General features: G+C 39.1%; 1 protein-coding gene across 2 annotated transcripts in view; it reads right to left on the bottom strand.

The window, feature by feature from the left end:
• The window catches only part of adcy8 (adenylate cyclase 8 (brain)), a 176530-nt gene that overhangs the window by 15498 nt on the left and 146917 nt on the right, over nt 1–14115 (bottom strand). For both annotated transcript variants that reach the window (XM_061920711.1, XM_061920712.1), the window contains exons 12-13: nt 12767–12939; nt 2820–2898 (exon numbers count right to left, since the gene is read on the bottom strand). In XM_061920711.1, the coding sequence (XP_061776695.1) occupies nt 2820–2898; nt 12767–12939 (252 nt within the window). The remainder of the gene's footprint in view (nt 1–2819; nt 2899–12766; nt 12940–14115) is intronic.

The following is a 14115-nucleotide window of genomic DNA, read 5'->3' as shown; positions in this document are numbered from 1 at the left end:
GAGCAAATATGCCTTGCAGTCGCTTATGTGTGTCTGCAGAAGCTTCATACAACATGTGAATGGGCTGGTAAACTGTTTGTTGCGTTTGTTATGGGTGTTAAACGCATTGTCATCATAGAACGCCCTAATTATTGTTGTTTGGGTGAAAACCAGCAGACAGCTGAGAGAATAATTGCTCTCAAACTCTAGTATCTCGGAAAAATTTAGATGGTTGGCAAATGTGATAATGTCAAGCGGCATTCAAATAAAACTCCCGGGTCGCACTAATATTAAGTTTTCATATTAAGGTAAGGGCCGCGTGTCTGGGACCCCTGGTTAATACATAGCACAAAGCAAAAAAAAAAAACTTTTTACGCTGTGTTATTTCATTTTAAATTTAAAGAGTCTTGTGGCTCCCATAGTTTTCTTTATTTTGTGAAACGGGTCAAAATGGCTCTTTGAGTGGTAAAGGTTGCTGACCCCTGATCTACTAAAATCCCACAAGTGTTAAAAAGCATGTGCAAAATAAAAAATTGCTGGTACTAAGATTTGGTGTTTTACGGGTGATCTACTAAGGCTGCGTGCGTGTACAATTGATAACAAGTGAAAAAGTGGTGCAGATACCAACATACCAAGCTACTGCTTTGCCTCTAAATTCTTAAATAATTTCTAGATTATAAATCATGCCTCTCACCTGTGTAGTAGAACGTTGTGGCCATAAACCTAGAATTTGGTTAACTTTCAAATTTATACCTGGAGATGGCGAGAAAGACATGAGGAGACGCTCATTTATCATTTAACCTGAGTGAGGATTATGATGAATTCTTCATCTAAATGTGTCACACCGCGATGAGGAATGTCTTGTCTTGGGTTTTTTTTGTCTTGTGAATTGCATGTTTTATTTTGAAATGCAACTCCTCTTGTTTCAGATCACTGGCCCTTCCTCTTGTGTCACCGGTCTGACGTCGTCCCTCACCCCTGATTGTTTCTACCCGTTTTCCATTACCCTCATGTGTCATATAAGCCCATGCCTCCCCTTGTTCTGTGCCAGATTGTCTCGAGCTTTCGTGGCTGTCTTGTTTCCATGTTTATGTCTATGTCCATGCCTTGTCTCGTCCCACGCCTTGGATCTTGAATTTCTGCGCTGTAATTTTGAGTTTAACTTTTTCTCCTCCTCAGAGTGAATTTTGTTATTTAGCCTTCGTTTAACCGAAGTGGTGAGTTATAATTTTTCCCAATAATCTTTCCTTCCTCAAATTTCTTGAGTGACTTTTCGTTTACTGTTATTATATTAAAATTCAGAGTAGAAATTTTTATAGTCATTGTTTTCTTCCTCCTGTTGGAGCGTTTTATGTTAAGTTTCAGAGCAGATACGGTGCAAACTATAGTTTGTCTTTATGTCTGTATTTTCCGCCTTTTTAGGAGTGATTTTTGGTTGTTCCCTTTTTTGTAACCTTTTTCGCTGAATGATTTTGTTATTTATATATTTTGTATAACTACCAAAATGGATACATGGATGATACAGCATGGGATTGGGAGAATGTCATGTGGTCAGATGAAACCAAAATAGAACTTTTTGGTATAAACACAACTCGTCGTGTTTGGAAGAAGAAGAATTCTGAGTTGCATCCCAAGAACACCACACCTACTGTGAAGCATGGGGGTGGAAACATCATGCTTTGGGGCTGTTTTTCTGCTAAGGGGACAGGACGATTGATCCGTGTTAAGGAAAGAATGAATGGGGCCATGTATCGTGGGATTTTGAGCCAAAACCTCCTTCAATCAATGAGAGCTTTGCATGGTTGACCAAATACTTATTTTCCACCCTAATTTACAAATAAATTCTTTAAAATTCCTACAATGTGAATTCCTGGATTTTTTTTTCAGATTCTGTCTCTCACAGTTGACGTGTACCTGTGATGAAAATTACAGACCTCTGTCATCATTTTAAGTCGGAGAACTTGCACAAAGAACTTGACTAAATACTTTTTTGCCCCACTGTAGATCAGTAAATGTGAAAGAAGTCAATAATCATCAGTGAAAAAACCCCATCTTGTTACTCTTGTGACACGCGTTGCTAAAATGAGATGAGATGTTTCCATGGCGACAATGAAAGAACGATCAGCTAGCCTAATGAAAAAGCACAATCAGGCTGGTAATCAAGGAGAGAATTGGCGTTTAATAAAATGTAGCCAAGTCTTCTTTTTAATTGAACATTCACCTGGGGTCTGCAGGGGGCTCCTCATAGGATGACGGCGCCTCTCACAGGCAATTGTTGGAAACGCCGTTGTGATTAAGACGACTGTCAATTACCTTGAATCGTTGGAAGGACATTTTCTGTGCTTCTAATTAAGAAGGCACAGTCTTGTGGGGACTCTTAATGAGACGCATTACCCGCTGAGCAACTCTATTTTGAAAATCCATCACAGGAAGATGTTTAGTTTAGACTTTTTGATTTCCATCCTACTTTTGATCGGAGTGCCGAGAGTGATGAGGTGTGAATGGAGCACACCATTAGCGGGCGGCGCTTCACGCTGGCCGCCATCATTGTGGCGTCTGCCAAAATCAATATGCCCCTAAATGACTTCAAATTCGGCCACCTCCGACCTCTAAAACATCAAAGGTTGCTATTAACAACGTGACGGCGCCTGTCTGCTAGTCCACTTTAAGTGTTCTCAGTGGGAGCCCACTTTCTCCTCAGCCAGGATGGCCGCTGACACTTTCACAAGGAAGTTAAAATATTCGAAAGAGCTCTCAGTGGACAAAAATGAACCTGTTCGATGAAGATCAATCCGACATTGTCAATCAAAACATCACGGTGGTGTGGGGTGTAACGCCACCTGTTGGCCATGGTAGAAGACAGCCAGGAGGAACATGGCCATGAGGAGCAGAGACGTCTCTTTGGTGCCCAGGAAGTTACTGTGAAGGCAAAAAAAAAAACATCTTTACATCCTCTCATCAACTTTCAATTCAAGGACAGTGGTACCTCAACTTAAAGGGGAACATTATCACCAGACCTATATAAGCGTCAATATATACCTTGATGTTGCAGAAAAAAGACCATATTATTTTTTAACCAATATCCGAACTCTAAAAGGGTGAATTTGGCGATTTAAACGCCTTTCAAGTGTTCGCTGTCGGAGCGATGACGTTACAACGGGAAGCAATCCACCATTTTCTCAAACACATTACACACACCAAGTCAAATCAGCTGTTATTTTCCGTTTTTTCGACTGTTTTCCGGTACCTTGGAGACATCATGCCTCGTCGGTGAGTTGTCGGAGGGTGTAACAACACGATCAGGGACGGATTCAAGTTGACTTACGTGGAGTGTGCATCGATTAGCACGGCATGCTAATCGATGCTAACATGCTATTTAGGCTAGCTGTATGTACATATTGCATCGTTATGCCCCATTTGTAGCGATATTTGCATCCAGCCTTTCCCTCCACACACATTTAATGCCAAACAAACACATACCAATCGACGGATTCAAGTTGCACCAGTGTCAAAAGATGCAAAAGTCCCTCGTTTGTTCCGCACATTTTACCGACGATACCAATACTACGACAGAGATGTGTGGATATCCTGCGACACTCAAAGCAGATGCATTTCCAACGATAAAGTCAACAAAATCACAAAGGTGAGTTTTGTTGATTTTATTGACTTATGTGCTAATCAGACATATTTGGTCATGGCATGACTGCCAGCTAATCGATGCTAACATGTTATTTACGCTAGCTGTATGTACATTTGTAGCTATATTTGCATACAGCCTTTCCCTCCACCCACATTTAATGCCAAACAAACACTTATCGATCGACGGATTTAAGTTGCTCCAGTGGTCAAAAGATGCAATCGTTGGTTAGAAGGCGATCGCCGAATAGCTTCAACAGCTATTCGCTCAATAGCTTCAGTTTCTTCTTCAATTTCGTTTTCGCTATCTGCCTCCACACTCCAACCATCCGTTTCAATACATGCGTAATCTGTTGAATTGCTTAAGCCGTGAAATCTGAGCCTGTATCCGAGCTAATGTCGCTATATCTTGCTGTTCTATCCACCATGTTTGTTTGTATTGGCGTCACGCAGTGACGTCAGAGGAAAATGGACGGGTGGATTTACGGATAGCGAAAATCAGGCACTTTAAAGCCTTTTTTGGGATATTCCTTGATAGTAAATTTTGAAAAAAACTTCGAAAAATAAAATAAGCCACTGGGAACTGATTTTTATTGGTTTTAACCCTTTAGAAATTGTGATAATGTTCCCCTTTAAGAGCGTTTTGAGATAAGAGCTGTCTCTCGAGTAATCATTTTGCGTAAAGTTACAAGCAGAAAATTGAGTTACAAACATCCCTGCCAGTCCCGGCTTCATGGGCGGGCCACAGTAAGCCATGGAAGGGGGTTTATTTTGTTTCATTTATTTTTACATCGGAGCAGTAAAAATAAGATGATCAGTAAACAAAACAAAGGCAGGTTGACTAAGACAATAAAACAATTAAGTGACATAAATTAAATATTATAAATGATTTTAGAAATAAATGATTTGGTAAAGCCCTCCGTTACTTTTCATAAAACAATAAATTATTCTCTGCATTTGACCCATCACCCTTGATCACCCCCTGGGAGGTGAGGGGAGCAGTGAGCATCAGCGGTGGCCACGCCCGGGAACCATTTTTTGTGATTCGACCCCCAATTCCAACCCTTCATGCTGAGTGCCAAGCAGGGAGGTAATGGATCCCATTTTAATAGTCTTTGGTATGACTCGGCCGGGTATGAACTCACAACATACCGATCTCTGGGCGGACACCGAGTATGTATATTGTGTACAAGGTTTATTTATAATATGTTGTGTAAAGGAAATGTCATACTCTATGAAGCTCATCTTGTATTTGAGATCGTTTGTACGGTTAGGCCAGTGGTTCTCAACCTTTTTTCAGTGATGTACCGCCTGTGAACATTTTTTTAATTCAAGTACCCCCTAATCAGAGCAAAGCATTTTTGGTTGAAAAAAAAAAAAAGAGATAAAGAAGTAAAATACAGCACTATGTCATCAGTTTCTGATTTATTAAATTGTATAACAGTGCAAAATATTGCTCATTTGTAGTGGTCTTTCTTGAACTATATGGAAAAAAAGATATAAAAATAACTAAAAACTTGTTGAAAAATAAACAAGTGATTCAATTATAAATAAAGATTTCTACACAAAGAAGTAATCATCAACTTAAAGTGCCCTCTTTGGGGATTGTACCAGAGATCCATCTGGATTCATGAACTTAATTCCAAACATTTCTTCACAAAAAAATAAATCTGTAACATCAATATTTATAGCTGTCAACACTGAATATTGCATTGTTGTATTTTGTTGAAGTATTATTCAATAAATATATTTATAAAGGATTTTTGAATTGTTGCTATTTTTAGAATATTTTTTAAAAAATCTCACGTACCCCTTGGCATACCTTCAAGTACCCCCATTTGAGAACCACTGGGTTAGACGAAATAAGTACTCAACTTCGGCCTGAACCCTTTCGGTCTGTAAAATTGTCAATTTATGAATGTAAAACTGTTTTTGTTTATTTTGTTGACCACTGACCAAAGAAATAATAAACTAACTAACTAATGTTGATGTGCTAAAACCACTTCTTTGTTTAGAAGCTACATACAATAATAACTGGTCTTTGTTTATGCACATAATACATATTAATCAAGTAAATGGGTTATATTTGTATCGCGCTTTTCTACCTTCAAGGTACTCAAAGCGCTTTGACACTATTTCCACATTCACACACTGATGGCGGGAGCTGCCATGCAAGGCCCTAACCTTGACCCATCAGGAGCAAGGGTGAAGTGTCTTGCTCAAGGACACAATGGACATACTGTACTGCAGGGGTAGGGAACCTATGGCTCTAGAACCCGATGCGGCTCTTTTGATGACTGCACCTGGCTCTCAGATAAATCTTAGCTGACATTGCTCAACACGATATGTAATGAATAATTCCGCTGGTAATCACTGTGTCAAATATAACGTTCAAAATATAAAACATTCTCATGCATTTTCATCCATCCATCCGGTTTCTACCGCACCTGTTCAACAAGTCACATTAATGGTATAAAGTGTTTTATTTATTGTTGGTTAGCCTCAGAATAACAATGTTTTAAAAAGAATAAGAGACTTATTATACTCTAAAAATGTTGGTCTTTCTTAAAAATGCACGCATATAGTTGTATTCAGTTTAAAAAAAAAAAAAAAAAAAAAATATATAAATATATATATGGCTCTCACGAAAATACTTTTAAAAATATTTGGCTTGTATAGCTCTCTCAGCCAAAAAGGTTCCCGACCCCTGCTGTACTGTTTCATGTAGAAGTGCCCTTAATACCCATAAGAGATAATTCTGATAATAAAGTACATACTATACTGTTTAAATGTTGAAGTACATACAGTATATGATAATGAAGTATATACCATACTCTTTACGTGTTGAAGTACCCTTTAAACCCATAAAACAGTTACTTATATGACAATAAGGCACAGACTTTAATGTTTAAATGTGGAAGTACACATCATACCCATAGGACAGTTACATATAAAAGTTAAAGTCCCAACAATAGTCACACACACACTAGGTGTGGTGAAATTATCCTCTGCATTTGACCCATCCCCATGTCTACCCCCTTGGGAGGTGAGGGGAGAAGTGAGTAGCAGCGGTGGCTACGCTCGGGAATAATTTTGGTTATTCAACCCCCAATTCCAACCCTTGATGCTGAGTGCCAAGCAGGGAGACAATGGGTCCCATTGTTATAGTCTGTGTTATGACTACTATAAGTACCCTTTATACCCATAAGAAAGTTACATATATGATAATAAAGTACATACTGTACTATTTAAATGTTGAAGTAGCCATTATACCCATAGGAAAGTTACATACAGTATATGATAATGAAGTACATACGATACCTTTTATGTGTTGAAATACCCTTTATACCCATAAAACAGTTACTTATATGATAATAAAGTACACAGTGTAATGTTTAAATGCTGAAGTACCCATCATACCCATAGGACAGTTACATATAAAAGTTAAAGTCCCAACGATAGTCACACACTAGGTGTGGTGAAATTATCCTCTGGATTTGACCCATCCCCATGTTCACCCCTTGGGAGGTGAGAGGAGCAGTGAGCAGCCGTGGTGGCCGCGCTCGGGTATAATTTTGGTTATTTAACCCCCAATTCCAACCCTTGGTGCTGAGTGCCAAGCAGGGAGGCAATGGGTCACATTGTTATAGTATTTGTTATGACTACTATAAGTACCCTTTATAACAATAAGAAAGTTACATACGTGTATATGATAATAAATGTTGAAGTACCCTTAATACCCATAAGAGATAATTATGATAATAAGTACATACTGTACTGTTTAAATGTTGAAGTAGCCATTATACCCATAGGAACGTATATACAGTATATAATGAAGTACATACTCTACTGTTTAAATGTTGAAGTACATACAGTATATGATAATGAAGTATATACTATACTCTTTATGTGTTGAAGTACCCTTTATACCCATAAAACAGTTACTTATATGATAGTAAAGAACAGACTTTAATGTTTAAATGTGGAAGTACTCATCATACCCATAGGACAGTTTCATATAAAAGTTAAAGTTAAGTTAAAGTCCCAACGATTGTCACACACACACTAGGTGTGGTGAAATAATCCCCATGTTTAACCCCTGGGAGTTGAGGTGAGCAGTGAGCAGCAGCGGTAGCCACGCTCGGGAATAATTTTGGTTATTCAACCCCCAATTCCAACCTTTGATGCTGAGTGCCGAGCAGGGAGGCAACAGGTCCCATTTTTATAGTCTTTGGTATGACTAATATAAGTACCCTTTATACCCATAGGAAAGTTACATATATGATAATAAAGTACATACTGTACTGTTTAAATGTTGAATAACCCATTATACCCTTAGGAAAGTTACATATATGATAATAAAATACTTACTGTACTGTTTACGGGTTGAAGTACCCTTTTAAAAAACTGAAATCAACCACAATCTACATCTTAATGATACAAAATACAATTTTGATATTGCCAGGTCTCATCTGTGCAACCCCTAAGGTTATTCTAGTAATGTATGCACAGATGAGATGTGTCAAAATCAAAATATTATTTTGAATTTATGAATACATCCCAACACTTTAATATTTATTATGTGCATGAACAAAGAACAGTTATTATTATATGTAGCTTTTAAACAAGAAATAGGTTTTAGCACATCAACATCGTATTATTAACAGCCCTTTACAATCGCATTGTTACCATAGAAATAGCCAACTCTTTAATTTTATGGACACGATAAAGGCCTAAATCATTTTACACACATATCCTTATGATTACCACAAATATTAAATGTTTTTCTTACATGTATACTCATCAGTTGTGGACTGACAAAGTCCAGCATTAAAAAGACTGTGTGCACGCTACCAAGGGACCCTGTCGAAAAGATTTGACATCCCCCCCCCCCCCTAAATATTTTCCTGCAGTCGGTCTTATCCCCGCCAGTAGGTGGCGTAGCAAATATGCACAAAATTATTGAGTGCATACTATGTTTTTTGAGTAAGAGATATCTCTTACCTGCTGACAGATTTGGCTGACACCTCAACCTTCGTAGCTTTTATTCGTCTACACACAAGAATCTTGTCCCTATGTATTAAGGGCCAACAGCCCAACACAGATAGAGAGACAACATTCACACTCACATTCACACACTAGGGCCAATTTAGTGTTGCCAATCAACCTATCCCCAGGTGCATGTCCTTGGAGGTGGGAGCACTACGAAAACTGAAATCTATGTAAGATTAAATATCTCAAATAAGGGTGATATTTCCTTATTTTCAGTCTGATACGATACTTCTTCTCACTAAACAGATTTTATGTTAGAGTGTTTTATTTGTTTTAAGTGTTTTGGTTCTAAATTATGTCAGTAAGATATTACAGATTTTATGACCTACATTGAGTAAAACATGCTTGAAAGTAGAATATCAAGTGTTGCAAAGCTGTGTCATCAACACTCACAAGTGTCATGTCTTTGTGATCATGTCTGTTTAGTTCTGTTCTGTTTTGTTTTTGACTCCATTAGTTCCTGTTTTTGCGCACTCTTATTTGTTTTGTCACCATGACTACCAATTAGTTTTCACCTGTCATGTCACGCACCTGGTTCATTTGGACTCATGCACCTGTTAATCACCACAGCATTTAAGCCTGTAGTTGCCAGGCAGTCAGCCTGGCGAGATCACCTCCTACACACCCATGTTATCCATGCTGATGATCCATGCTCTTTTTCTGTCCAAGTAAGTTTTTCATGCCATAGTTTGTAAGTTTTGTTTTATGTGCGAGTTTTTGTTTTCAGAGCCAAGTTTTTGTACCTCTTCCGTGAGCGGCTTTCGTTTGTGCCTTTTTTTGAGTCAAGATTAAAATATGTCATTACCTTCACGTCATGTCCGGTCCAGTTGATTTGCATTACAGGAAAACAAACCACACCACAGTCCACGCCTTGACAAAAAGTAAAAAACTACTTTTTTAAAGTAATAATTTCTTACTTCAAGCATGAAAATAAAAATCATGATGCCGAGTGCATATCATTATGTCAAGATAATGGCACTAGCATTTACTTAATTTAAGAATATTTTTCAACATATTGAGCAAAAAGGTTTGTTTTCTACCAAGAAAAGTGCACTTGTTATTAGTGACAAACTTATTTTGAGGTATTTTTGGGTTAATTGAGTTTAGCAAATTTTACTTGATTTGGAAAGTTTTGACAAGACGAATTTTCTTGTTCTGTTGGCAGATCATTTTGCTTAGTTCAAATAAAATACCCCTCATTTTTTTTTCTTTCTTGTTTTTGAACACTGACTTTTTGCAGTGAGGAAGTCGGAGTACCTGGAGAGAACCCACGCAGTCACGGGGAGAACATGCAAACTCCACACAGAAAGACCATGCGCCCGGGAATTGAAACCGTGACCTTTTTGCTGAGAGGCACGAGCGCTACCGACTACATCACTGTCCACGATGAACGCAATTGATCTACTTTGAGGAAAATGCCGTAGCAAATGTCACAGTGAAGCCCGAATATCCAATGTCTTACTCGCTAGCATTAGCTTACAGCCAGAGCTCGACAATAACTTAGTTTTTCCAACCATACCAAGAAAGAGACAGTGAAGGACGCTGCTGAGAATAAGAAGTGGATGATTAAGTTAAAGTTAAAGTACCAATGACTGTCACACACACACAAAGTGTGGTGAAATTTGTCCTCTGCATTTGACCCATCACTCTTGTTCACCCCCTGGGAGGTGAGGGGAGCAGTGAGCAGCATCGGTGGCCACGCACGGGAAACATTTTGGGTGATTTAACCCCCAATTCAAACCCCTGATGCTGAGTGCCAAGCAGGGAGGTAATGGGTGCCATTTTCAAAGTAAAGTAAGACTCACAACCTACCCATCTCAGGGCAGACACTCTAACCACTAGGCCACTGAGTAGGTATGATATTCATAGAATTAAGGAAATAAATAATTAAAAACATGACAGAGAGTGGTGGAGCAATTTGAGCGTAGAACTGCTGGTCTGTGCCAAACTAAGGCAGAATGAGTTGATCCCGCCTTGTTAAAAATAATATCTAAAAGGCAGGATGAAAATATCAAAAAGCTGCTTACGGTGTATTGGACGGACGAGCAGCTGGAAGGTGAAAACCTTTAAATTCCTCGGGACCCACATCAGCGAGGACCTCACCGGGGATCACAACACCCAACAAACAATAAAGAAAGCCCAGCAGCGACTATACTTCCTCAGAAGGCTGAGAAAATTTGGTATGCCACCCAAAAATCTCAGCAACTTCTATAGAAGTACGGTTGAGAGTGTCCTTACCAGCTCAATCACGGTCTGGTGTGGAATCTGCACTACTAAGGACAGGAAGGCACTCTAGCGAGTGATTAAAACTGCTCAATACATATCAGGAGCAGCCTTCCCCTCACTACAGGACATGTACTCTACCAGGGCCACCAGGAGAGCACACAACATCATTAAAGACAGTACACACCCCCAGCACAGTCTCTTCAGGTTCCACCAGGCAGATGATACAGGAGCCTGAAATCCAGGACTATGAGACTGACAAACAGTTTCTACCCACAGGCCATCAGGCTTGTGGATGCTAACTTGTAAATGCTAGCCGCCCCCCCCCACCATTTTTACTTTGTCTTTTTGAACAAAAGACAGCTACCATGACCACCCCCGAACTGTGAACCTTCCCTGTAGACACCTCTCACCTTTGATCACTAAAGACACTTTAACTGCTGCTCCATCTTTATACTGTTGACTGTCAATCAGAATGTGCAATAATGTTATGTTACTTATTGTGCCTTGTATATACATTTTTATATTTATTTTTTATTTTTAGCTAAGTACCGTGTGACTTTTTGAAGGGTGGACTATCAAAGTAAGATTTTCATTGTGCGGCAAACTGTCTAACGGTGCATATGACAATAAACAATCTTGAATCTTGAAGAACAGAACCTAAGCTGCTTGAGGTCCAGTGTGAAATATCCATAGTCAGTCATGATTTGTTATTATGCCTTGTATATACATTTTTATTTTTATTTTTATTTTCAGCTAAGTACCGTGTGACTTGTTGAAGGGTGGACTGGCAAAGTAAGATTTTCATTATGCGGCAAACTGTCTGTTTAACTGTGCATATGACAATAAACAATCTTGAATATACTGGTTTCCATTATTATTACATTACACGACGAGTTGAGTTTATACCAAAATGGATACATGGATGATACAGCAGAGGATTGGGAGAATGTCATGTGGTCAGATGAAACCAAAATAGAACTTTTTGGTATAAACTCAACTCGTTGTGTTTGGAGGAGGAAGGATACTGAGTTGCATCCCAAGAACACCTTACCTACTGTGAAGCATGGGGGTGGAAACATCATGCTTTGGGGCTGTTTTTCTGCTAAGGGACAGGACGATTGATCCGTGTTAAGGAAAGAATGAATGAGGCCATGTATCGTGGGATTTTGAGCCAAAACCTTCCATCAGTGAGAGCTTTGAATGGTTGACCAAATACTTATTTTCCACCATAATTTACAAATAAATTATTTAAAATTCCTACAATGTGAATTCCTAGATTTTTTTTTTCCAACATTCTGTCTCTCACAGTTGAAGTGTAGCTATGATGAAAATTACAGACGTCTGTCATCATTTTAAGTGGGAGAACTTGCACAATCGGTGGCTGACTAAATACTTTTTTGCCCCACTGTATGTCAAGTATTCACAGTGGATGTTTCCTGAGTTTTTCCTCCTCATCATTATCGTCAAAACTTTCTGCTCTCCCAGAATGACTAGAGCGAGGAAAGCAACTCTAAAGCGTTGCCAGGGCAACATTCTTATGTTGTCAAAGTAAAGGTCACCTTGTCCCTTCGTCCTCATCATCATCATCATCAGCACCCTCCAGCAAGATGAAATTTGCAGCTTGAAGAAAGGTCAACGTGGCTGCTGACTGACGTCTCCCGTTCTTCATTATTATTATTATTATTATTATTATTATCAATGATTACCATTCCTGAATATAGAAAATATGAGTCTAAGTCATTATTGTTGCTCTTGTAATGATCAATGAACACAAATGGCATTCCTCTGAAAGGAGCAGGAAGTTTAACGTGTGTGCAGCCACTTTTACTCTCATCGGGGTGTCCAAACAGTGTCGTCATGGCGACGTGCTCACTCTGTGTTGCGGTGGACGACGTCGTAGCGTACGAAGAGCGAGGCGTAGAACGCCTCGGTGAGCAGCGTGTAGACGGCCACCATCACCAGCAGCACGGCCAGCTTCAACACCGAGTTGAGGCGCAGGAAGACGGCACAAGTCACCATCGCCAAAACCCCCGTGAACACAAAGTACTGGACACAGAGAGAGAAAAAAGGGAGGGACTTAAAATATCAGCATTTAAGGACCTCATGTCTTCATGATGATATGACTGCAGGTGAGGTCACACTTCTATTTACTCTTATAGAATAAAAATTGATAAGAAATAGTTTTAAAACATTTACTTCTCACATGGATATTATACAATTAATCATTCAAAAATATCACTAACAAGCCACAGTCATTAATATATGAAGTCATCAAAGGAATAGGTGATGATAACATGATGCCATGGAACGATGCACTTGAGGGCCTTTGGGCTTTTATAAAGTATTATATTTGACTTTTTTTTTAAAATATGTTAGTGTTAATACAAAACCCAAAACCAGTGAAGTTGGCACGTTGTGTAAATGGTAAATAAAAACAAAATACAATGATTTTACAATCCTTGTCAACTTATATTCAATTTACTAGACTGCAAAGACAAGATACTTAACGTTTGAACTGAGAAACTATATATTTTTTTTTTTTGCAAATAATCATTAACTTAGAATTTAATGGCAGCAACACATTGGAAAAAAAGTTGGCACAGGGGCATTTTTACCACTGTGTTACATGGCCTTTCCTTTTAACAACACTCAGTAAATTAATCTTCACAGTTGGAATTCTTTCCCATTCTTGCTTGATGTACAGCTTAAGTTGTTCAACAGTCCGGGGTCTGCGTTGTGGTATTTTAGGCTTCATATTGCGCCCCACATTTTCAATGGGAGACAGGTCTGGACTACAGGCAGGCCAGTCTAGTACCCACACTCTTTTACCATGAAGCTATGCCGTTGTAACACGTGGCTTGGCATTGTCTTGCTGAAATAAGCAGGGGCATCCATGATAACGTTGCTTGGATGACAACATATGTTGCAAAACCTGTATGTGCCGTTTAGCATTAATGGTGCCTTCACAGATGTGTAAATTACCCATGCCCTGGGCACTAATACACCCCCATACCATCAAAGATGCTGGCTTTTGAACTTTGCGCCTATAACTGTCCGGATGATTTTTTTCCTCTTTGGTCCAGAGGACACGATGTCCACAGTTCCCCCCCAAAAAATTTTTTAAATGTGGACTTGTGAGACCACAGAACACTTTTCCACTTTCCATCAGTCCATCTTAGATGACCTCGGCGAGCCTAGCGAACGGGCAGCGTTTCTGGGTGT

This window comes from Nerophis ophidion, linkage group LG14, assembly GCF_033978795.1.
Source record: "Nerophis ophidion isolate RoL-2023_Sa linkage group LG14, RoL_Noph_v1.0, whole genome shotgun sequence".
NCBI classification, from domain to species: Eukaryota; Metazoa; Chordata; class Actinopteri; order Syngnathiformes; family Syngnathidae; genus Nerophis; species Nerophis ophidion.
The sequence above is the reverse complement of the archived record's forward strand: the minus strand, read 5'-3'. Positions and strand labels throughout refer to the sequence as shown.